At 37.5% G+C, this 25991-nt stretch overlaps 3 protein-coding genes across 4 annotated transcripts in view; all 3 read right to left on the bottom strand.

Moving 5' to 3' along the window:
- Positions 1–6250: 6250 nt before the first annotated feature.
- Positions 6251–8084, bottom strand: nhp2 (NHP2 ribonucleoprotein homolog (yeast)). Its single transcript, XM_079587235.1, has 4 exons — positions 7692–8084; positions 7448–7517; positions 7246–7351; positions 6251–7149 (listed from the first exon to the last, which is right to left on the bottom strand). The coding sequence occupies exons 1-4, from the start codon at positions 7840–7842 to the stop codon at positions 7024–7026; spliced, it is 453 nt and encodes a 150-aa protein (XP_079443361.1). The 5' UTR covers positions 7843–8084; the 3' UTR covers positions 6251–7023.
- Positions 8010–14282, bottom strand: grpel2 (GrpE-like 2, mitochondrial). The gene is made up of 4 exons (XM_079587234.1): positions 14085–14282; positions 10783–10939; positions 9464–9545; positions 8010–9379 (listed from the first exon to the last, which is right to left on the bottom strand). The coding sequence occupies exons 1-4, from the start codon at positions 14159–14161 to the stop codon at positions 9045–9047; spliced, it is 651 nt and encodes a 216-aa protein (XP_079443360.1). The 5' UTR covers positions 14162–14282; the 3' UTR covers positions 8010–9044.
- Positions 14283–14917: 635 nt separating this feature from the next.
- The window catches only part of afap1l1b (actin filament associated protein 1-like 1b), a 28386-nt gene continuing 17312 nt past the window's right edge, over positions 14918–25991 (bottom strand). The window contains exons 5-19 of one of the 2 annotated variants that reach the window (XM_079587232.1): positions 25276–25387; positions 25097–25195; positions 24798–25009; positions 24532–24711; positions 22925–23017; positions 22716–22794; positions 21841–21999; positions 21535–21746; positions 21308–21453; positions 21120–21192; positions 18612–18714; positions 18301–18468; positions 15871–16046; positions 15644–15781; positions 14918–15513 (exon numbers count right to left, since the gene is read on the bottom strand). In XM_079587232.1, coding sequence (XP_079443358.1) covers positions 15487–15513; positions 15644–15781; positions 15871–16046; positions 18301–18468; positions 18612–18714; positions 21120–21192; positions 21308–21453; positions 21535–21746; positions 21841–21999; positions 22716–22794; positions 22925–23017; positions 24532–24711; positions 24798–25009; positions 25097–25195; positions 25276–25387 — 1977 coding nt within the window. In that variant the 3' untranslated portion in view covers positions 14918–15486. The remainder of the gene's footprint in view (positions 15514–15643; positions 15782–15870; positions 16047–18300; positions 18469–18611; positions 18715–21119; positions 21193–21307; positions 21454–21534; positions 21747–21840; positions 22000–22715; positions 22795–22924; positions 23018–24531; positions 24712–24797; positions 25010–25096; positions 25196–25275; positions 25388–25991) is intronic. The other variant, XM_079587233.1, reaches the window with a different exon arrangement.

Below are 25991 nucleotides of genomic sequence, written 5' to 3'. Positions count from 1 at the left end.
GTCTTAGTGTTAAAATCTGGTTTCTCATATTTCTCATATTTCTTAAAAAGTAAACATTAAATCTCAGGGACCTTCAAGTTAAAAACTTGGGTCATAAGGGATTTGGGCAACAATATATATATATGTAAATCAGAACCTAAACACAAATGATGATTTTTTTAATATATATTTAATATATAAATAATTATTCACATATATTATAAGTTATATTATAAAACAATATTTATATTTTATATTACTATATTTTTATTATATATATTTATTATAAATATAATTTATTTTGGAACAATATAATATAATATAATATAATATAATATAATATAATATAATATAATATAATATAATATAATATAATATAATATAATATAATATAATATAATATAATATAATATAATAGGCCTATATATTAAAATGTGTATACCATTTAAAAGTTTGGGGTCAATAAGATCTTTTTTTTTCAAAGAAATTAATACATTTATTCAGCAAGGATGCATGAAATTGATCAAATGTGACAGTAGAGACATGATTTCTAAAAAAATATTGTTTTTCAACTTTATTTTAACTTTGATAATAATAAGAAATGTTTCTTGAGCACCAAATCAGTATATTAGAATAATTTCTGGATTATTCCTGATGAAAAGTCAGCTTTGCCAACACAGGAATAAATAACATTTTTGAATATATTACCGGTATTGTATATATATCTTTGAACGCATACATGCAGCCTTGGTGAGTATTAGAGACTTATTTCAATAACATAAAAAAAGCCTTAGCAACCCCAACATAATTGAATAGTAGTGTGGGCCTACATATATTTTAATTTGGAAACTGAATAGGCCTATTAAACAACTGGAACTGGCAATTGCTTTCTCAATGTCATGGGATAGGCGAGGCAGCCAAATTTATGAAGGTTCTCCTCCTTTCTGAGGTGCTGACATAAGTATTACTCTTGGAAAGAGTCAGCGGGTGCAGGCGTTTCGGAGGATTTACCTGCCTCATGCCCCAGGCTCAGAATTATTGCTCAACAGAATACGGTGAAATCAGTAAATCTCCTGCTACACCTGCTTTATCGCCAGCAGCACCTGTCTGGAATAGAAACTGTCCCATTCTTCAGAGAGAGTGGAAGGAGATGATGGGCCACACAAGAACATGCGCAGAACTAGAGTTCCAGTAATGCTACAGTTGTACAGACAGCAGTGAGTCCGACGTGTTGATTTATAGGAATGATATAAGACATGAACCGGTATAGCTGGCAGGGTAAAGCAGGGTCAATGGGTGGGAGGTGAGGGGGTGTCAAGGTGGCGCGTGCTGCTGTTCCAGAGGGGACGGCAGGCGGCAGGTGCATTGTTGATACCCTAAACATGCAAGGACAGTGCCAAGCCCTGGAAAAGACATTTCGGCTAAGATACTGAGAAAAGTAGATGAGCCAGAACCTGCATCCTCCTGCATATCCACCTCAAACAGCCAACTTGGTACGTTAAACATGTCAACAGAGCAATGGTTAGTGGAAAAAAAAGAAAAAGTGTGAAGATATGGGTGAGAGATAAAGGCAAACGCGAAATGATAGACAAGTGTGTGGAAGAAACCCAACTGTAGACTGGTTTTCTCCATCCTCCATTTATTGCTGTCTCACAATGAAAGTGCCTTTTTTATAGCTTGACATTGAGGCAAGTGTCAAAGTAACCAAAACGCAAATTGTACAATGCGTGTTGTGGGTAGTTGCTAACATATATATATATATACATCATAGCAGCTGTTTCTATGGGTACGCTATACGCAAGCCATCCGCCATATTGGAAGGGTCAAACCCGGTCCGTGAACATTCGAGAGCAAGTTGACTGTCACAGTTAGATGCATGTACGAATATCTACACTGTAAAAAATTATTGTTGGTTTAACCTAAAAAAGCAAGTTACCTGGTTGCCTTAAAAATTTGAGTCAATTGAAATTAAACAATTGAGTTAATGCAATGAAGGAGATTAGTTTAATCAATAGAAACTCAAAATATTATGTTTTCTGAACTATATTAATTATCTAAGTTGATTTGACAAAAGATAAAAAGTTGTGATTACAAATAATGAAAATATTTTTTACAGTGTATGCAATAGACTTCAGCAGATGATTTTGCTGAATTAACACAAAACAAAGGTTGCTACTATCCTGGCTAACGCCAGACCTAATTCTCGTTGAGACTTGGGTCTGGGAACCACATGTGCATTTTCTCGTATTTGAGGCGTGGTTTACGAATGCGCGGCGCCGTTTATTGGGTGCTAAGAATGTCTATCAAATGCGCCTGTACGTAGCTCATAGCCAATCGTTTCCATTATACCAGATGACGTATGTAAAGAAATGGTTTAACGCCAAACGCTGCTCTTTTTTCTAAATAAAATTGTGATCTAAACTACTTAGAACAATATCTAAGGCTGCATCAAAAGGTAGCTTCGCGTCTGCTGCCATGTTGACTCCATAGATATAAACAAACTGCTTAGTTGTGTCGCAAAGATGTCGTCATCATCTTGCTGCTCCCTCCCCGTTCTGTGATTGGTTCCCTAAACGAGGCGAAAATCAGGTCCATGGTTTCCAGACTGCCTTTCAGCGAGAATAAAATCGCGCTGCGCAAAGGCAGTCTGGGGAAACCCAGGCTAGGTTGCTACATGGTTTTAAGGGATAGTTCCCCCAAAAAGAAAAATTTGTCATTACTTACGCACCCTCAAGTAATTCCAAACCTGTATGAGTTTCTTTCTTATGCTGAACACAAAAGAAGACATTTTGAAGAATGTTGGTAACAAGACAGTTGATGGACCCTATTGACTTCCATAGTAGGAAAAAAATACTATGGAAGTCAATGGGGTCCATCAACTTGTTACCAACATTCTTCAAAATATCTTCTTTTGTAAGTTTTTTCATAAGAAAGAAACTCATACAGGTTTGGAACAACCTAAGGGGAATAAGTAATGACAACATTTTTCATTTTTGGGCAACTTGCAGATTGTGAGTTGAGTTTTGCGCTACATTTTAATACTTGCTTGTTCAAACAGCAATAGTGATGCTTACCTTAGCAAGAACACCTAACTAGTGATGGTACAATTCAGGCAAACAATATCACATCTATGACTAAAATAATGAATTACTTGTTTTTTTCTGTTCCTTCAGTTTGTTTGTCCTCCATCGCCCATATTACACATCGACCACACTTTGAAGTGTGTACACTAAAACATGACTGAACTTTAAGACTTGTTTGGTAAACTCATGGCATTGGCTGTGTCACCATGCCCCTGGACACAGGTGACTCACGTCAGACCTCATCCCGCTGTTGGGAGTAAATAGACGAACACGTGGCCTGGAATGTGGCTTACAGAAAGGACATTTGCATGTCCTTGTCACATCTTTCCTTATGCATTAATGCAGTTTCTGTGCCCGCCAGCTTTTCATCCATTAAGAACAAAAATGCAGTAGTCCAGTGGTTCCCAACCCTGGTCCGAAAGTACTTTTTTTGATAATCTGACTGAGAGATTAGATATTATCTGAACCCTATGAGGTTTTGGGAGTCTTTACAAACGATCTGATGAGTTGAATCAGGTGTGTTTGATTAGGGAGACATCTTAACCACAGCCACTTGGAAGGCAAGTCTGAAAGGTTGCCAAATAAAGAAAACAAAAACAAAGCATAACACCTGCTAATTCTGTGGTACACACTGAAGGAGACCAGAGGCAGTTGTTTTAATGGATGTCAACGGAGGAGAGTCTTCACTGCGCTGAATAAACTGCTTTTGTGGGAAAACGGCTTATCCTTTAGTGAATCGACAGCCTATCGGCTAATCTTCAACATGTTTGCTCTTAAACATTAGTTTTGGATTGATTAGTTGAGGATTTAGTTTACGCCACTTCTCATTCGTGTGTGTGTGTGTGTGTGTGTGTGTGTGTGTGTGTGTGTGTGTGTGTGTGTGTGTGTGTGTGTGTGTGTGTGTGTGTGTCCAATCTGGTCCCAACGTTTGAAGTTAAGCATTAAACATAAATCATTAAGCACGTTTCTTAAATTAAACTTTTATAAAATTAATATGAAATGCATGATGAAAATTTCATGACTAAAAACATTCCCTACAATTGGAACACCCCTACAAATGGCGTCCCCTTCTCGAAGTGCCCTTCAAAGGTACAAAAACGCCATTTGGAATTTGCCGACAGTGAGCAACTCTGAACAAAATTCAATGACGTTAAGGCTGTAATGTGATTGGTTATGAAGGCACAAGTGATCCAAGTTAGCCATTACACTTTTTCCGATGGTAGAGCTACAGACCCTCATACCTCCCACGACCATCTCTGTCTTAACTGTGCAGTGCTGGGGGGGTCCTCAGGTCCAGGTTGGGAGCCACTGCATTAGCCAATGCCTGTGTCCGGTTTCACAAATGTATTATAATGAGCTCATCAATGAGGCATCAAAACACCAAACATCCAAACAGAATTCCTTTGCATTTTCATAGACCGTGTCAGAAAAAATGTCAGTATTGTTTTTCATTGTTGTTCTTCCAGTAGGCTACCTCTTTAGATCTGGTGGACCAACTGTGGTCTTGGTTCCTCAAGAGACAAGAAAATCTTGTGTAATCCCATACAATGATCAAATGTGAAGCAAAAGAAATTGTATTATCCATGTCTTCCATGCTTGCTGCCTTTCTGTGCCTGCAGTCTTAAGTGTCAGCCGCCCTGTTCTCTGGTTTTGGCAAATGGATGGACTGAAATCCCTCTCTTATGCTTATATACATGATTTGGGAGTAAAATGTGCCAAAAAAAAACAACAAACACCATGGGAGTAATAGCATTTCGGTATTAAATATTTAAGATGTCAACACAGACTAAACAAGCACCAGGAATCTGGGCCTAGTGAAATGAAAGATATCCACAGTGGAGTCTGTTTATCAGTTTCAACACCTAACAGACACTGTGTTGCCTCACCAAACAAAGAGGCCCTACTCTACTTATGGCCATATTCTGTTTCAGACATGAGCTGTAAGTAAGTATATGAGAACGATGAGTGACATTTTTCAAGTTTTGATACTAAATACAGCATATCTGTACAATTAACTTCAGTGAGCAGTGTGAGTGTGTACAAGCATGTTGGCATAACCTCTCTAACGGAACGGAAGGAGTTTCTGGAAGGCCAATACTGCCACCATGTGGACATGCACATGGCTGTTGCCAGAACCACTGTTGCGTACGGCACGTGCTGATTTAGCTAGCGTTCCTGGGACTGGGTCAACGTATTTTGTTGATCCTGTAACAACATTCCTGACCGAAAATGTAACCCTAACCATATCCCTAAACCAGGGGTAGGGAACGTCGGTCCTGGAGAGCCATAGCCCTGCAGAGTTTAGCTCCAACCCTGATAAAAAACTCACCTGATTGTAGCCTTAATGATCCTAAAGACATTGATTAGCTGGTTCAGGTGTGTTTGATTAGGGTTGGAACTAAACTCTGCAGGTCTATGGCTCTCCAGGACCGACGTTCCCTACCCCTGCCCTAAACCTAACCCTACCCATAAATTATTCCAAAAATCAGTGGGAAATTGTGAATAACACTGATGTAGAATCACTTAAACCCTGTTTGTAAACTGCAAACTTGTTCCTCAAATCTGATTAGTTGATTGGAAAGAATTCGTCCGAAACACAGAACCTGATTTCATCATGTAGGCTACAACATGTTCCTGGATCAACACCTTTGTTGATCCTGGCTGGAACAATACAGGATCAGCAAAGATGCTAATCCAGGAACATGTTGTACTTGGTGAAATCAGGTTCTATGTTACGGACGACTTCTTTATACAGTACATTGGTTTCTCAAACTGTCTGTCCATTAAACATACTTTATGTACTTGTTGGGGAGTTGATTCTACTTTTTAAGGGGAAAACAATGCCTCTACAAAACAGAGTAGACATAATATGCATAATACAATATTGTCCAAAATAAATAAATAAAATTAACTTTTGAGAATGTGAGAGAATATTAATCTTAAGAATAACGCATCAAGTGTAGCATGATTTGTTTCAGTCTTACTAAATATTTCTCTTCCTTCAAATCTGTGTCATTCTGTACTCAAGTGTATGTTTTGTAACATATACCTTTTTGCTAATATTATACAGAATGATATATGAAATATGCATCAGCACCATGTTATCTACTGTTTGGGAAAAGGCACTGCTATTACATATCAGACTTTCTGTATTTAAAGATATGCAAATTTGGATTAAAAAAATTATACTTAATGTTTCGTTGTGATATCAACATTGGTGGAGCAAACAAGTTTATGATCATTTAAGTGAATGCGTGTATAGGTTGGAAGAACATAAGACGGATAAATCAGATGTATTCAAACATAATGAATATGTATGGCATTTTATGATTTCATATTTATGAAAGACGTACTGTTAAATGTATTAAAAATGCATTAAAGTATATTAGTATTGTACTAAAAATATACTCAAGTACATTTTTAATAAATTTAATAGTATGTCTTTTTCACCTGGGTAAGCAGCATTGTATTTTAAAATTAAACACCACCATGTAGTTACAATGCAAAAGTATAAATGTTAAATTAGTACTTATCCAAAGAAACAGATGAGAAAAAAAGATACCAAAAAAAAAAGTTTATTTCAACATCTCTTGGAGTTCTGAGGTCCACTGCCCCAAAATCAAATCAATCGAACAGTAATGAAAAAAAAAAAAAAAAAAAATCTAAATCAATACAGAATGAATTACAAAGATCAACAGTAAAATGAGTAAAACAACAGGCTGAATCAAGCTCCATCCACTGTCTGATGACATGAATGGAAGCTTCCTTTAAACAACATTGTATCAACTGTATTATACATTTTTGCTCCTTTCCACAAATGAAGAAGTCCACATAGAAGAAAACTATCCAGAACTGGGTTTCAGATGCACCGGTGAACACTGACACCATGCAATATCACCCACAGTCATCCCAAATTGTTTTTAATTTTAATTTTTAATAGAATGATTGAATATATATGTCCTCAGATTGGTTTAGGCAGAGATGCGACTTCCTCCAGACACTCATCATAGGCTTCTTTATATTCATCATGCGGTTTGACCATGATAACACAGGTGGGCCGTTTGGATCCAGCTGACGAGCCCAAATCCTGCAGAAAGAGGGATACAAACACATGAGTATTGCAACTCTGTACATTACATTTGATTTGGAGAGGCAAACTTATTATATACACTCCTGAACTTACAACTTTGGATGGAACATAAGCATAAGCCATGTTTCGGTCTTCACACATGATTGGTAAGTGGCAATACACCTCGATGGGAAGAGTGTCTCCAGCAAATATCACAATACTAAAAGATGACAGAAAATTGTGTTAAAATAAACATGTGGACTGCTCAACAAGTGACCATTACACTAAAACATGAGGAAAATTAACCGCATCTTACCCAGTCTCCCCTTTGTTGATAAACTTCTGTACCTCTTTCACTCCTCGTCGAATCTGTTTGACTTTAGCAGCTGTGAAAAACAATGAATATAACATTTAAAATGAATAACTGACTGGAACCACGTGCCAGTCTCTTAAACAATGAAACTATAAACAGACACGTTTAGTATACTTTTATTCAGATTTAAAGGAATCATAGTTAACGATTATCGTGTGGGAAAACAAGAACAAAATTGTAACGTTACCTTTCTTGACGCATTTGTAGAGCTTTTTGCTTAGTTTACGCGATGCAAGCGGGTTTGCGATGGGGTTTATATTAGCTATTAATTCTTGGTATGATTTTTCTGTTCCCCCGGTCTCCTCCTCGCCGGTTTTCTCCTTCTTTACTTTTGTCATTTTTCGAAATATGGGAAAGTTATTACTAAGAGATAAATTTTGTGTAGCAGGACAGAACACACGTGCAGTGACTCTGAACGTATTTCCGGTGTTTTTCACCACACCACACTAGTCTTTCGGCGGCAAACTGTGAGTTGTTTGGAAACACTGACACCTAGTGCACAGAATGAACAAAAGATGAGATTTTATTCAGTCAAGAAGACCTCTGCCTCGCACACATACACTCAAAACTAATCGTGTTCAACATTTACAAAGAATACATCTGTAAAAACCTTATTTTAAACGAAAATGTAAATAGCTTAGAGTTTTTCTTCTCAGTTACCAAAAGTAGTAAACAAGCAGGGCAAAATTTTACAAAGAAAATAAATAAATATAAATATTTTTGTTGACGTTATCTCCCAAACAACATTGTTCAATTCCACTTTGGACACATATATCCCATGTGCATTTCTCCTCTCCAAAAGAGAAACCTTCTAGCATTTATTTTTGTGTAATGATGGCTTATAGCACATACTTGGCACATTCAACAGCCAATAACTTTCTGGGAAGATTACAATAATGTTCTATATGTTAACCTGAACTTACCAACACTTTTACTGCATTGATCAATATTAAGTCAATATTAAAATGATGCATTATGAACTGATATGAAGTAGAATGAACTATATATTTTAACTATATAAATGAACATTAAACAAGATCAATAAATGCTGTAAACATGACTGTTCATTGTTAATTCATGATGCCTACGTCATTAACTACTGTTAAGCATATAGAACCTTATAAAGTGTTATTAACTTTCTAATAAAAGTCATAACTGCTTTTCCCCTCAAGCTCAGAGACTATTAATCACTTACAGAAACCACTATGACAAGGGTGTAAAGTGCATTTTTCCGAGTCAATTTAACACCATGATTCTTATTATACTGTCTTTAACACACACAAAACAATAATGAATCTTTCCAGACATTAAATGGGCATTGGACATTCTGTAAATCTTGGTTCAAAATAAAACAAACAAAACTAAAACACAAATAACACGGCCTAATTTATCCGTGTAGAGTTACAAGTTAGAAAAACCTTTACAAATATATATAAATAACCATTACTTCAAAGAGTAAATCAAATGTGTAGTCTAGAGATGTAAGAACATACAAAGAGTGTAAGAAAATAAAGCAAGAGAGGACTGAACCAAGGGCCTGTCACTGCTCCTGTGTCTTCACAGCAATACCCACATGGGCATGGCGAATGGTACGTCCATGTAGCATGTAACCATCTTGCTTGACCACAGCTATGGAGCCGGGCTCCACTCCCTCTGCTGGAGTATGACAGACTATTTCATGCTGATAAGGGTCATAGGTGGCTCCCACAGGGCTCATCTTCTCCAGTCCATGTTTGGTGAAGACGTCCTGCAGCCGTCCTTGTATGTGTGCCAGGTATTGTGTCAGCTGCTGCACTCCATCTCTCTCCTCAACTTCTGCGCTCTTCTCTATCAGGTCTGCAACCTCCACAATGTCACGGCAGAAACTCTGAATCCCTGCAAGAGGAGCGTAACGTTTAATGCAACAAAGCAATGGCAACACCCATAAGCAATATGTGTAGCTAAATTAAAGTAGGTTACCAAATTGTTTGGCGTCCTCAACAAATTTCTGTGTTCTTCTTCTAACATTGTCCGAGTCAGCAATGGCTCGTTTGTATCTCTCCTTTGAAAAGTACAAAGAGTTTGATTAACAATTACCAAAAGCAAAAATGGAAAAACAACTAAACTGCAGATACACCATTGATTAAACCTGATGGCTAAAATAATGCAGATATTTATAGCAATTAGTGTTAATTTTGTTTTTAAAAAATCGGACGAAAAATGTTTGTCAACAAACTTTTTTTCCACAACTAAGACGGGACAACACCAACGTCATTAAACGATAACTGTGACTATATCAACATGCAATACCGCTGACAAAAAAAAGACGAGACTAAAATGTAGTTAAAGCCTCTACAAGCTTTCATTTTTGCAGTTTCCAGATGTCGAGTTTAAATCCCCCAATCAAAGATGTTCTGTTAAAAGGATACATTTTCTGTCCGGTGTTTTACTTAATCGTTGCAATCTGGCAACCATGTGCACGCGCTCTCTACACTTCAAAAGAAAAGGCAATGATATAAAAAAAAACGGACAAACATTTAAGCTGGAGTTTAGTGATCTTCATTTGAGATATTCTGCTTAAATGAAAGTGTCATTCAGTCGGCCTGTGTTATGTCACGAGGAGCTTACACTGTTTACTGCGATCAAACTTCTAAGATAATCTGTAATAAATCCAAACATGGATCTCTAGACTATATTTGCGATTGTGGTTGCTAAATAAATAAACTTATGCAACCTCTGTGTGACAATACGAAGTGCAGTTGTTTTAACAGAAAAATATTAAATGTAATTTGGAAAAATTATTACAAATTTTATGGCTTTCATTTTTGAGACGTTTATTGTTTTACCAGTTTTCATCAAGTAGAGTATGAGTGAATTTATATGATAAAAAATTCTGTAATAAATCAGGAAACTAAAGGTAAAATAAACCACGAGTAGACATAATATTGTCTTATAGGTGAATAAAATAATTCTGATGAAATGAAAAAAAAAAAATGACAACAATCTCAGGGATTATAGTTGAGCAAAATAATCGTGATTATCAATTGAACCATTCATTGACTAAAACCAGACTGAAATGCCCAAAAGTTTATATGCCTGGTTTCACAGACAGGGTTTAGATTAAGCCAGGATTAGGCCTTAGTTTATTTAAGACATTTAAGTAGCTTTTATAAATGTGCCTAAGACTTGTTTTTTTTTTACTGGTGTGTATCTTGACCAACCTAGTCAATACAACAGCTGACATTTATCCCTATACAAACAGTACTTGACTGAATAAAAAAACAACAATGTGAATTTACCGTGAGGTCATGGACCTGCTCTTCCAGTTTTCTAGCTCTCATCTCCAACGTCCTGACATGTGTCACAGAGTGCCTGTGGTCGTCATCTCCATCGTCACCATGGCAGTCGTCACCACTGCGCTGTTCTGCCGCAGTGCTGAAGAGGCCTACCACGGACCTGGAGGAAAGAAAATTGCTAAGCATTATCACGGCATCAAAATGAAACCTGCTTATAAAACCTGTAAATCAATCAAAATGCCTATTTTACACCACAGGTAAAGGACTATGGTATTCGGCATTATGCTGAACACAATACTGCAATGCTTATGTAACACGTTTCTTTGTTTCTTCTTCTGCATAGAGATCTGATTGGCAAACAAAAATGACACGAAACAACAAATTCCTTTTTTATTTGACCCCAAAATGTGTTACATTGTCAAAAGCTTTAACCCTAAACACAGTGTTCTCTAAGGTAGGATACAATAGAGAGATAAATGCCCCTCGGGGTAAAAGGCCACTTGGATAATTGTTTTTCCTAAAACACTACACACAGCACCAGTAATGGCACAATAAATAGTTTGTCATAAGTGGAGAGGAATGGATTTGTTGTGATGGATGTAAAAACATGTCACAATGGAGATTTATTTGTAAATTAAAATTATTGCTGATGGTGTACACAATAATGTAACAGAATAACAGAGCTCCACACAAGACCGCGGGGTAGAAGAATAGGTAACTTAACTGTAGCCACGAATTATGCATTTACTCCCAAGTCTTCATTCATAGCCACATGATATTATTTAATAACCAATCAATTCCCACGTCTTAGTTCAAAAGTGGCCATGTTGTACTAATACCAACCCCTATATATATATATATATATATATATATATATATATATATATATATATAAAAACTGTTTCTTTCTATGGTCAATTGTATCAATCGTTTAAAGGGATAGTTCACTTTGAAATTAAATTTTGATATGTTTTAGCTTACCTGAAGTGCATCCAAGATGTCGGTGTCTTTGTCTCCACAGGAGTTTCAATTTTGACATTTTTAGGTCAAACCGTTGTTGTCTGTCAGTCATATAATGGAGGTCTATGGGTACAGACTCCAAGAGCATGCACAGAGACGTCCAAATTAAACAATTCCCCATCGTTAGTGCACATTGATGGCCTAAGACACGAAACGAGCGGTTTGTGTGAGAAAACGAACAGTATTTATATAGTTTTAATCTATTTCAAGCAACCACGTCCTAGTGATCTGTTTACTTAGTCTGCGCAAGCGCCGTAGGGCGCCGGAATGCTCCGGAAGTGCTCTTAGTTCTTGATCTGTATATTCTGGTTCAAATAAATACGGCATACATGACTCCCGAATTTCAAAGCCCCTCCCGAAAATCTCCCGGACCGACCTTTCTCCCGAATTTCTCCCGATTTCCACCTGGACAACAATATTGCTACACCATCCGTCACTGGGCGCCGTTTCAGACCGAACAATAATAAAGGTTACACACCTAGAAGTCAAGCGCGGCAATCAGAACGGAAAAAGAAGCAGTCTATGCGCTGTCAGAGCCGTCTATGGGTTTGCGAGCCTCCGCTGCGCGCGCCTCTGCTGACTGCGCGCGCGCCTCCCCACGAGGCATTTATACTTCGCGCTCGCCGGTGTACTATTCTTTGAAAAGACAGGGTGCGACTCGGTGTAATTGTCCTCTAAACCATCAGGAATCAGCGGTGAGAAGAAGTCAGGTACACTCGTGAATGTTTATTTTAGTACACTTTAGTAGGCTACACCAAAACCACACTACAAAAGAATCGTGCAAAGCAGTAAAACAGATTATTCAAAAAAAAAATGGATATGAGAATATAATCTACAACTAAATTAACGTTATCTTACATAATTTCTATGTTTTTATTTAACGTTAGTCTTGTCAACCTTTTTATAAAACATGGGCATCAAGGTCTCAAGGTTGGCAAGTATGAAATACGGTTGTGAAAAAAATTCAATGTTGTCTGTTGATGTCTCAAAATCGTCTTCCATTGCGATTTCTTTTCCGTCTAAATAACTTTAGATGTTCTCAGTGAAAGGTAATACTGCAGAAATCTCTGTGTACACAATGAGTGACGTACATGCGCGAGAGAGCACTTCCGGAGCATTCCGGCGCCCTACGGCGCTTGCGCAGACTAAGTAAACAGATCACAGGGACGTGGTTGCTTGAAATAGATTAAAACTATATAAATACTGTTCGTTTTCTCACACAAACCGCTCGTTTCGTGTCTTAGGCCATCAATGTGCACTAACGATGGGGGATTGTTTAATTTGGACGTCTCTGTGCATGCTCTTGGAGTCTGTACCCATAGACCTCCATTATATGACTGACAGACAACAACGGTTTGACCTAAAAATATCAAAATTGAAACTACTGTGGAGACAAAGACACCTACATCTTGGATGCACTTCAGGTAAGCTAAAACATATCAAAATTTAATTTCAAAGTGAACTATCCCTTTAATTCAAATGTTTATTTTAAGTGATCTAATATTTTATTTGACAGAAAACAGTGTTAATAAATATTAATACATAGAAAGCATAATTTAACAAATAAAATATTTTTAATGTGGGTTCAATTTGATACAAAAGATCAGATGTGGCTGAAGTTTCTTGAGACAAAACAGGGTTAACGTTATGTCGGCATGTGCCGCGAACAAAGAATCAAACGGAATGCAATAAAAAGCAATCATCGTTACGAGTTCGGATATTATTATTACACGTTCATTCCGTTCAACATGTAACGTTATAGTAAACGAGCCGTATGACTGATGACTAACGTTAACTTAAGTTACACACTTAACGTTAGTTACATGAAAACACCAACAAACCTTGAAATATTAAAAACCCATTAAGAGTCTAACTTACTAATTTTGACACTAATGCAATACAGATTGTAAAAGTATTGTTACATTTCATTTCCCGTTAGGACAAATATATGTGAGATTAAAGGTGCCAGATGTGATTGATGGGGTATTCCTGCTAACGTAATGCTAAACAACTTGAAAACAAAATGTAAACTAACTTACATAACTAGAAATGGATGACGTGTTCTTCGTTTCTGAACAAATTTTAACTCGTCTGGGTTGTAACGTTATATTTATCGGTTACATTCCTGTTTGCGTCTCGCTAAACCGTTAACTCACACTCGTTAGCCAGTTGCTAGCAGTGACGCTTCCCCACAACACTTTAAACGGTTAAATTGACGCTAATATGAGCAAACCCCTATTTTTCTCGCACATTTATCTAAATATTACTCTATATATTATGTTTACCTGGTGACCGCAGTTGGTGTCAACCTGCACAAATCGATAGGATATCTTCTCGTTGCGGTCAGAAAGCGCACGGCCATTTCCTCAGTAGCGTATGTGGGTGGTCGGGACGTGCGCGCGTGACCTGCTCGACGAGTCACTGTTCAGAATCAGCGAGTCGATTCACTAAACCAACTCTGAATCTCTCTCTACTGGTGCTGCAAAAAAGTGAAAGCCTACGTCTACGGTAATGTATCTTCTATTGTAAATCCATTAAATCAGACAAGTGTTGTTGTTTTTCTTCAGAACTGTATTTTACTGATTGAATCCGTTATACAACACGATCAGGGGTTGTAATTCCTTTGTGCCCCAGGCCCCAGGCAAGGACCACCCACCCAGACTCACAGCCAACTCAGAGACAAATTGGGGTCCAGGGACCCTCAGGGGGCGCAAGTGAGTGCTAGGGGGTCCGAAGAAAAGTTTAAAAAGAAAACGTGTAAAAATGCCACACCAGGATGATCACATTTGGGGGTCCGTGGCAATTTAAAACCTGTGCCCTAATATAAAATGGTCAATTTTATGATAAAACTAATTATTAATTGCATTAATTATATTAACACTCCACATTAACCACATTGATAAATGGATGTAGAATGTATTTTTAAGGAAAACGCAATCCATAGACCCCCAGTTGACAACCCTGGATCTGATTGATAAATTATTGATGAATTAATGCTGGTAACCCAAACGCCTTTTTCTCCATTTCAGAAGCAAAGCCTGTTTTAGATGTTATTTCAGTGTAATCCACAATTCAATTTAAAAAAGACATTTGCTTCTATAAACAGAACTCCAACAAAGCCATTTCTGAAAACACATTTATTACAGTAACCAAGATATTGCAGAGGGGAAAAAAAACAATGATTATTTATGTACAAAGTAGAAATAAATAAATCTGGTAAATTAAGTGCCCTAGTATTAAAAAAAGGGGAAATCCTTTGAACTCAGTTCACATAACATATAAAAGAGGGAGATATTAACACTGTATCCCAGGACTGCACAAAGAAATCAGCAGGAAGACCACATCAGTATCCTGTGGCATTATACAGTAAGAAGTGAAATGAAACAATTTCACAGAATTCAGACGCCTATTTTAACTTTTATATTAAACAAATATATGTTTATAAAACACTTTGTTTCCTTCACATTCCCTTATCATTGTCATCTTCATGCAATTTTTTATTTAACATTCATTTTTACATTCACATAACATTCACACATACAGACTTTCATCAAATATATGGTCAACTGTCCTGTGCATCAGTGTAGTGTAGTGGACAGCCAGGATGATCATAGATGAAATCTTTCCTTTCACTTAACACATTGGAACCATAAAGCCACAGATCCTCTCTTGATGACAGCGCTATAATTACATCCCTTTCTTTGACTCCCATTCCTAAATATAAAATAAAATTTAGAAGAACAGAATTAAACATATTATTATTTACACTTTTAACCATCTCAAGCATCAGTTTTGAATGCTTAATTTAATCGATATACTGTTAGAGATTGGTTCAATCATATACCTTGGCTTTCTGCATGACATTTCCTTTGTTGGACGCATAGATGGACGGGGGACGTTTCTTCATTTCAGAAGCACAGTTGACCGGCACAGTGGCATCACTGTAAATATGTTCCTTTTTATGTTTATGTTTAACTGGAACCTACAGGTATTAAGATACAAAATGAATTTCATTGTAAATTCAGGTTACTTTGAGGGGAAAAGCATATTTAGAGTCAAGAATGCAGGTACTTTAATGGTGGGTTTGCTTTCCACGGGTGCCCCCAGAATTCCTCCGGTCAGAGACTTCTTCAGTTTCTCTTTCACCTCCGTGAGTCGCAATTCCAGGTCCACTCGCTCAGCTTCCTTCTGACGGCAGCTTTCCTCCAGCTGGGCCAGATGCTGCTCCATGGCTTTCTGCTGTTTATCTGTTGCATATGAGCAAAACATATTACATTAAAGTGCCCCTATTATGCTTTTCGGATATTACCCTCCATGTCGTGTGTAACAGTATATAGCTGTTTGTAAATGTAAAAGGTCTGCAAAGTTTCAAAGAAAAAAAAGTGTACGACAAATAGAGTTATTTGTCTCCCAAAAGAACTGATTCTGAACTGCCTGAAACGAGTCGTCAGTAATTCCAGCCTTACTTTCCGCACAAACCTACTTAGGTCTGTAACAAATTTGTGTATTGCCAGCCGATGGACTTCACTGGCTTCCGCGAATGTCTGCTTTGACCCGCTCTCAAACACTGTAGTTAGATGAGGCCTAAAAGAGTCTGGTTCATGTGGCCGAAATGCACTTCCTTTGCATGCACTTCCAAAGGGTAAGGACTAGGGCTCGAATTGATACGATAAAACCTACACCATCGTTACTGCTCGTATCACTGTATATACAAGCACAGAGGAAGCCTCCAGAGCTGAAATTCAGATGTGGTAATGTGCGTTTTGTTTCTGACACATGGGCTGCATCTGAAATGTTTAAGTAATTGTGTGCACTTCCCACCTTCTGGCAGGTGCAGGACAAATGGAACTACTAAAGTGAAAAAAAAGGTGTTCTTTTTACTTTTCTTTTTTTTCTGTGGATAGCAATGTTATGTTCTCTTTTGGGATATTGAAATTCAAAAAGCCCCCTTTTAAGATATAAGTTTGTAAATGTGTATGTAAGTGTTCTCTTAATTGACCGTTCGCAAAGACCCGCCCCCTTAGATACTGTCGCTATATCCGACAAGCTATGCCGCTCTCACACACACCATGTACTCACGCAGTGAAAAATACATTGCGGAGCAGAGAGGACACTGACAATACGCTGACAGACAGGACAGACCAGGTTACTTTTCGGTTACTTTTGATATTAAACAAAGTCTCACCTTTCAAATTTGGTCATTTCTTAAAAGAAATTTAAACAATAAATACCGTTTTGTGGCTCTTTAATGTGTCGTGACAGATCGCTGTAGAGCATCAGTTAAAGCTGCTCGTGAACCGATCATCTCTTCCTTCTAGTTCATTTATAGGCTATAGCTATAAATTATAGCATCAAATAAACATGAATGAACGTAAGAAGGAATGTTGTTTTAACCGCGGAAAGGCGTCAGTACACTCCGTTTTTCAAGTTCAAATCCTCCCATGTTAATCTACTAACTCTCCTGACTGCTTTGTCGGACAAAATGGCGGATGGCGAAGTATGATTGGTCAGATCACCTGTCAATCAAGCTCCCTGCGAAGGGTCAATTGAGCAATGTGTGAGGCTATTGAGCTTTTTTAGACCTAATCAAAGTAATTGAAATCACAGAGTGGGTCAGTTGATTGTTAGGCCTATATATATCCCTTCATCAAATGTGTCCACCATTTGCCTGAAGAAGACCCAGCAGGGTCGAAACATTGCCTTTTTATTAAATATGGGAGTTCAAAGCAGTGTTGCATACACTACATTTTTTTCACTTATTTTGAATAAGTAATTACTTTGCAACCGCTAAAAAGTAAGTTCTCTATAGTATGAATGTGTGTAGTAGACTGTAATCTGGACATACAGTCCTACATTCGCCATGTTGTCATTATCATGTGACCAACCAGCGTCAGCTGCGTCGCTTCATTACCATTCACAAATCCTCTCCTGTGGCCTCATGAGATAGTTAAGTGTCAGTCATATGCAAACTTCATAAATTCGCCGGAAGAAGTAGGTCATCCACTTTTTGCCTACTCTTTTATGAGTACTGTGAATTCGGAAATACTTATTTTTGTCAAATACTGTTTTTCTCCTACTATATAATAGGGAAGTATGCGATTTCGAATGCAGCAGTGCTGTAAGCGGTAGACCAATCACAACAGACTGGGCCATCTGACCAATCAGAGCAGAGTAGCTCTCAGAAAGGTGGGGTTTAGAGAGACTGAATCCTTTATCGAACTGTTTCAGACACTGAGAAAAAAGGTAATGCTGCAATGTATACTGTGAGAAAATTCAAGTGCTTTTTGATCTTGGATGCATGTAAACTTGTAGGAGACCTCCAAAACAAAAATAAGAGTATTTAAAATAGCATAATAAGGGCACATTAAATGAACAGCTCATGTAACTTGAAGATATTGTCAACAGGTGGCGCCAAATACTGTAAAAATGGTTACAAACCCCTACATGTTATGCATTAACACTCGGACAAGTCAATTCTCTTTCATTCCTCGAGTCGGTCACCTGTTGTGTTTTTCAGCCCTTCCTTCACCACCCTCTTTTCTGAGCGCAGTGTCAGCAGGCTCTTCCTGATTTCTTCTTTTTCTTTCTCTAGCTGCTCTTTCTCATTGAGATACTGTCGTGCATCTTCTTCCGCCCTCGTCTTTCCATATTTACCGTAGTGATTCACAGCTACAACACAAAAACAAGACCGAATTGGTCATAAATGGCAATTCAAGAGAATTTAATCAGTAAAATGAGGCAATGATTGCGTTTGTATAGATGATACTCAAAGGTCAACCAAAGAAGTGTATTTCCAATGAAAAGAAACTTACAGGAACCGTGTCGCTTCACTGTGATCTGTGTGTCACCCGTGGATGTATCCACACTGGACATAGAGGAATAACGCTTCAGTTTAGACTGATTCTCGTCGACCTGCTTTTGGAAAAGAGGGGATAATAATTACAGTTTGTGCGAAAACAACCTTTAAGTACCTTTATTTAAACAATCAAACTTCTTGGCTTCCAGTATGATAGTATTTATTTAGGCATTACACAATGTGCTTATTTAAGGATTTCCTAAAGAAGTTCCTTTTTATAAAGGAACATGCTTACAATGACAGAAGATTTGTAGCTGACTAGACATAACAAAGACAGTTGCACAACATTACCACCCAACAAAGAAAGAAGTGGTTGTTGCTGCTTAGTCCATAAAAATTAACTAAAACTCTGAGAGAACTGTGGTTATTCTAGCTGAACTGCAGAAACAACACCCATATGGGCCGAAACATGCTTTTCAATAGTCATATATAACCTCCCACACAGCAAATACTATGAGTTATTCTCTTTGATCATTAACACATGTTTGTGAATGAAGTCTTTTCTCACCAAGGCTACATTTATTTGATTAAAAACTGTGGATATTGTGAAATATTATTACAATTTAAAAATATAGCTGCAAGCAGCAATTATCGGGGCCAAATGCGCAAGAAGACGATAAGACATGCTAACATGGCTGGGATAATCAGAATAGCTGAATAACAGTAACTTAATATATGATTTAATGGATTATCACTTTCGACCAATAGGTGGCACAATTACAAAATGTATGTGATGTGGTCAGAGTGAGGTGACAATGACATACAAAGTTTGGTGTCAATATGTCACGGCATTGCAGAGATAGTCAGAGTTGCCTGAATAGTCATTTTGGCATCATGCCTCAACTTTGCTGCTGCGGTATACAAAAACGTTTTCATCTATAGACACGAAATCCATAACTTTAGATGATGCGATTTGATTTTGGTGAAAATCGGACAAACGGTCTAGGAGAAGTACGAAACTACTACGAAAAAGTAGGTTTTAAAAGAAAATAAAGATGGCGGACAGGAAGTTTGGCTGACTATGGCAAAATTGGTATCTATGTTCTTGGCATAACCCAAGGAACCTATTAAGTCAAGTGTCATTACAATAGGCAAATTTATTCAAAAGTTATTAGCCTTTTTTTAAAATTTTGTTATAACTTTTTTACCAAAAGGTGGCGATACCCCAAAACTTTTTGAGGCATGGTGCCAATGACTCATACCGAGTTTCGTAACGGTACACTAATGCGTTCATAAAGTATTGCATTTTATATCATAATACTGTATTGAAGTCAATTGCAATTTCATGTTTTGTTCTATTATAGCGCCAACAAGAGGTACAATCCCACAATTTTTTATGTGTCCTCAGAGTGAGCCCATACATGTGTGTGTCAAATTAGGTGAAACTATCTCATTTCTTTTGGGAGTTATAGACATGTATAAACACATAAAAAAATACCCACATCTGACTTTGTTCGCATTTTCTTACCACTTACTATTAATATTTTGTCATATGAGCATTTACAAGCAGCTGACGACCTATGTTTCCAAACTTCCTACGGTGGTTTCGTCTCGATTGGTCTAACGGTTTCAAAGATATCAGCAAATATTTTTTGCCAATAAGCACTAAATCACAACGCTACACAACGTGAGGCGAAACCTAGCATGTTTGGTATCGTTTGATTCGGCAAGGATTCAGGAAAATAAGAAGATGACTCATGTGAAAACCACACCCAGAGTTAATTTTCAAATCCTTGTATTACTTAATTATTGAATTAATTTTACCACTAGAAACTGGCTAGAAACTTCTTAGGCTCATTCAGGGCATCGTACTGATGACCCATACCAAGTTTCGTAACGATATCTTCATGCGTTCATAAAACATGAATCTAACATGAATCATGAATCTAACGAGACCACTTTTATGATTTTTGGACAAACCGTTTAGAAGTTCTAAGCGTATATCTGGGCCAGTAGGTGGCGCTAGAAGTAGGTGGTGCTATGGTGACAGTTCAGACTATCCTCGATCTGTGTGTCAAATTTCATAACTTTCCCGCAAGCGATTCTATGGGCTGCCAGAGCGGAAGAAGAACAAAGAAAAATAATTAGAACGCCAATGATTTCAATAGGCACCTCCGCACCTTCGGTGCTTTATTATTATTACCCTAATAATTGTTTTCTATTTAAAATGTAATTTATTCCTGTGTTCAAAGCTGAATTTTCAGCATCATTACTCCAGACTTCAGTGTCACATGATCCTTCAGAAATATTCTTACGTATATGCTGATTTACTGCTCAAGAAACATTTCTTCTTATTATCAATGTTGAAAACTGCTTAATATGTTCTTGTAAACATTTCCATTCATTCTTTGATGATGAGAAAACTCAAAAGAACCACATTTATTTTAAAATGGAATAGTTGTTGCTGAGAGGCTCTTAACCAAACAACACAAAATAAAAAAAAGGTTTAATCTTAACACCTTACCAACACGCTTTCATAGGGAACTTCGTCGTAAGTCCGTGGGTCTGTGGATGTGCTGCTGGAAGAGGTCGCCCACCTAAGGCATGCAAATTTAATAGAATTAGCATACAAATACAATAAAGTCTACTATATAGTGAATTTCTGACTATAACATCCCAACAAACAGGCTAAATATACTCAATTCTCCTCACAGAAAAGAGTGTCGTGCTGCGTTCTGGATGCTGCTGATGGTGTCCACATCCACATAGTCATAATGCAGTGCCTCAGGGGTGGTGACACTGCCTGCCTCAGCCAACAAAACCCCCAGCCAGCGGCCCATCTCCACAGAACAGCTCGCCTGAGGTTCATTACATTACACAATTACCCATATTTTTTTAAATAAAAGACCTTCAAATTCAACAGAGATCCATTTTATTACCTCCAGGGCGGCCACTTCTGTGCTCGCTCGCATGATACGGAAGGCAAAAGGATGTTTGGGCCCAAGCCCGGGGAAGACGTCTACACCATGGAGGGCTAAAGAGCTAACATGGGTGTGAATATCCCCTCTGTCCTTATGGAAATATAGAGTCCCATTCCTCACACAACACCAGCGCTCCTTCCAACACTGATTCACCAGGACATTCAAGTAACCTAGGAAGAGACAAATCCATCAGGGACTTGCAGGAAAGCCTCAACAGATGAAAAAGAGCAACAGCTAATCGCAAAGGGATGTATGTCTCCTCACCACAACGGGGATTGTCATCCAGGTGGGAAAGCGTGTTGGTTTCGCCCGGCAGAGGCGGCTTCTTTATCTTGGAGAAACTGATGATGCGGTTGATCTTCCTGCCAGCAGCTCGACTCATAGATCCAGTCAGCTCAGAGAATGTCCCTTTCTTGCCCTTTCCTACAGGAAAAAGCACAGGAAGCATCATAAGAGGATGCATATAGTGCAAGGACAAGACACGAAACACATGTTTGGATTCTACTTATGAAAATTCCTATGTTTTTTTTTACCAAAAAAAAACAGTATTTAAGTGTATGGCTGTTGCTTGCAACATTGAGTTTTCAAGTGTTTTTATGCATGCTTTAAATCAGGATCCATCATCTCTAACGCTAAAAGAATTGAACATAACAAAACTATGGGTGTGTGTTAACATCTGTGCACCTTTAGTTTTATAATGAGATGATTTAAAAAACTATGGATGATATCAATAATTTTTTTAATTTTTGGCAGATAAAAATAAAGGAAATGAGTAAGCATTGTTTTCAATATAGGCCAATTTCGATAAATAAAGCAGTAAGCCCCAATGGTTACAGTGAATTCAGAATCAGAACAGCTACAGACGCAGAGTCAATAATGTATATGCCAATATAACCCCCCCCCAAAAAAAAAATCACACAAAGGATGTGACATACTGAAAGGGACAAACTTCAGGACACATCAAAGACACAGGAAGTACTGCAGAGAGTGGCTACATCCTTCCTGAGTTCCTAATGCCATTGTTTCAGAGTGACATCACAAAACTAACAAGAGGAAACGTGCTGCACCTGGAAAACCGACCCTGACCCCAAAAGCATTCAGTATGCAAACTCAAAGAAGCTCATCGTTTATGTCCATACCGTTCTCACAGATCTCGCGGGTAACGTCGCCATTGGCTGCGCTGTCGGAATCAGAAGTATGTTTATCTGGTGACATCATCTGTAGGAACCAGGAAACAGACGGAATGATTATAGGGACCAGCACACTGGTTGTGTTCATTTCAACATTGTAATCATTATAGCTTAGGTGTTTAGAGGCTACTGGATGCTAGTAATCCGTACAGACTCACTTTATCCAGCTCTAGTTTTCGCAGTATCATCGGAGAAGACGAGATCTCTTTTCCATTAATGTTGTTTGCCAGGTTACTCACTTCCTGAATGACCTACAGAGTTTTAAAAGAGGAGAGTCATATTTGATCGAACCAGGTTATTTAAAGAGGTCAAGAACTGCATTTTTTTTTAAATTTTATAACGTTTCCTGAGGTCCATTTATAATGTTAGTATGGTTTTGACATAAAAAATGGTCATAAATTAGAAATAATAATTTTCTACCCCTTTTTTTTTGCAAAGCCAGCACAGAAATGCGACTGATTTACCAAAGAATCCACAGTGAAATGTCCCGAACAAACAAAAGAGGTTCAACTCAGACATTCACATAATTGATTTTTCCAAAAAAAATAACCACTTTTCCTAGCATTAGGATCCTTTGGAATGTAATGCTATTTTTAGTCCAGTGATCCAGTATCATGTAATGCACCAGTGGGCGGGGCCAAACCCGCAGTGATGAAGAAGTAAGCTTTGATTTGATTCTGCAGAGGCGGTCTTTCGTCCCACTTTTACATCATAATGTGACAAAATCCGAAACGAGTCGTTTCCGTAGCTTGTTTTTTTTCCGTAGCTGAAACTTACAGGATGTTTTTATAGAACAATGACCTCTTTCTCTTACATGTCAAAAGTTCAAGGAAAGTTTGATTTCTCAATTCATGACACCTTTTAATATGATCTATGATCACAGTCTGAAAACTGTGGGAGCTTGTTTCTGACACTGAAGGAAAACAATAGAAAACAGCAAGTCAGAGTATTGAAGCGATGAATGCTATACAATTACCTGTTTTTGTGTGATTTATCATTGATTATTATTTGGTCAAAGCTTTGGTCAGAGGAAAATGACTTCCAGAGTTCCCATACCTTTTGACTAATGAATTTCCATGACTTTTTTCATGAAATTTCATGGCATTTCTTCTTAATTTTTTTAAATAATTTCATATATATTACACTTTCAAAGACTAATTTGTAGCCAAAGAAGTATTTTAGAGCAGAGCATCAGTACCTATTAACAAAAATGACATCTAAAACGACTAAAAATTATTTTCATAAATTGAAATAAAGCCGAAATAAAATAAAATCTAAATATTAGATGAAAAACTTTAATGAAAATGAGAAATGTTGCAGCCTAATACTGAAATAAAATAAGCTGAAGCTGAAGTATTAAAAATGAAATAAAAATAAATTAAAGCTAAAAAAAACAACAACTAATAAACATGTCAAAAGCTCATAACAAAATGATTAAAACTTAAAATAAAATAAAAATGAAAACTGAATATATAAAAAAATACATTAGAACTATTAATAAATACTATAAAGAATGCAAATAATACTAAAATAACTGTTAAAAAACGTAACATTTCCATGGCGTTTCCATGATATCATTAATTTCAATAACTTCTCATGCCTAGAAATCATGATTTCCTACTTTATCTGTGCATGTTTCATGACTTTCTCTCACATAATTAATAATAATAATAATTTCAAATCAAATCAATATTCTAAGACAATGCATTCATTTATATAATTTGTAAATAGCCATTATAAAGTGTTATATTTCGCGGTGAAGCACCTTGAGCCAGCTCTCTGCCTGTTCTTTGCTCTGCACAGCCAGCACTAGAGCCTCTCCTCCCGGCATGGAGAAACGAAGCTCGTCCTTCTTGCGGCGTCCATCTTTAGGCACATAGATGACATTGCAGAGATTCAGGGGCAGATCAATGTGTGGAGAGCGATCTTTCGGATTCTTGAAGCACTGCGGAGAAAAAAAATGGCAAGTTTAGAGCTCGGCAACTTAAAAATACATTTCTATCGACCAGATGTTTCCGATGTGTGATTCACCTGAAGTCTGTTCTCTCGGATGATCGTCAGCTGCTTAGCCCACTGACCGAAGCGTTTCTTGCGCAGCAGGAAGGCGCATTTGCGGCAGTCTTTCATTTGGCCCAGTGGACTCTCCTCTGAGGGCCACGGGTGCGTCCTTTCTCTGCTTTTAGCTTCCTCATCCTCTTCATCGTAGGACTCATAAGAACTGCTGAGTGCATCTGAATCATTGTCTGTTGACATTAACACCTATTGAAACTCCACACAAATACAGAACATTTTGATATGCACAAACATGAAAACCAGCACAGGTTCCTTACAGGAGTTTTTGCTGGCCCCGTTCAGACGAGTTGTCGGGTAATTGTTGTCAGCGTCTTCATAATAAGCATCCTCTATTGAATTTGGAGGGCTGGAGTTGTCTGGTGAATAAGTATACTGTGTTAGGTTTCAGAACTGGCTGTTATTGTGCCGTCTTAGGCTTGAATGTGTTCGCACTTACTGCGCGTAGATATATACTGGGGCGCTGTGCCCGGTCCGAGCGGGACGGCTTCTTCATAGTAATCATCAGGAGGAGGTGTGGTAGGAAGGGGAGGAGGTGTGTCTGTGGGACTCTGACAAAACAAAACCAATAATTATTCAATTCAATTGTGCATGCTTAAATTAAAGGGTTATGTTTAGCTTCATTTTCAGTCAGTGCTATGTTCCCGGTTTTGCCTGTGTCCTGCGTTCCCTAGTTAGTTTCCTTGGTTATTAATTAGTTCCTGCACCTGTTCTGCTTCATGTTGATTACTCACGATAACAATTACATTGTTAACGCTGCATGTTAGTGTTTATTATTCCTGTTCCTGTATTCTCCTGAGTGTCAGACTATATTAAATTCTCCGTCGTTGTGTTACTAACCAGCATTACGTAACAGAAATACTTATGTTTTTTGTAAAAAAAATAATAATACAATTTTATTTTAATGATTCTCGCATTTACTGATTGTGAAAAGCGAACTTATTTTTATATTTATTTTTTAAATAATTTTATCTGCTTTAAGAGAAGGAATACGCTACTGTTCATGGTCGGAATGATTATTAATGTTTTTGAAAGGCTTCATTTATTAGAATGAAATACAGCAAAAACAGTAATATTCCTGTAATGGTAAAGCTGAATTTACAGCATCATTACTCCGGTCGTCAGTATCACATGATCAAGTATCACCTTAAGAAA

The sequence above is a fragment of the Phoxinus phoxinus genome, assembly GCF_949152265.1.
Source record: "Phoxinus phoxinus genome assembly, chromosome: 17".
NCBI classification, from domain to species: domain Eukaryota; kingdom Metazoa; phylum Chordata; class Actinopteri; order Cypriniformes; family Leuciscidae; genus Phoxinus; species Phoxinus phoxinus.
Note: the sequence above shows the minus strand (reverse complement) of the source record. Positions and strands in the feature narration are given on the sequence as shown.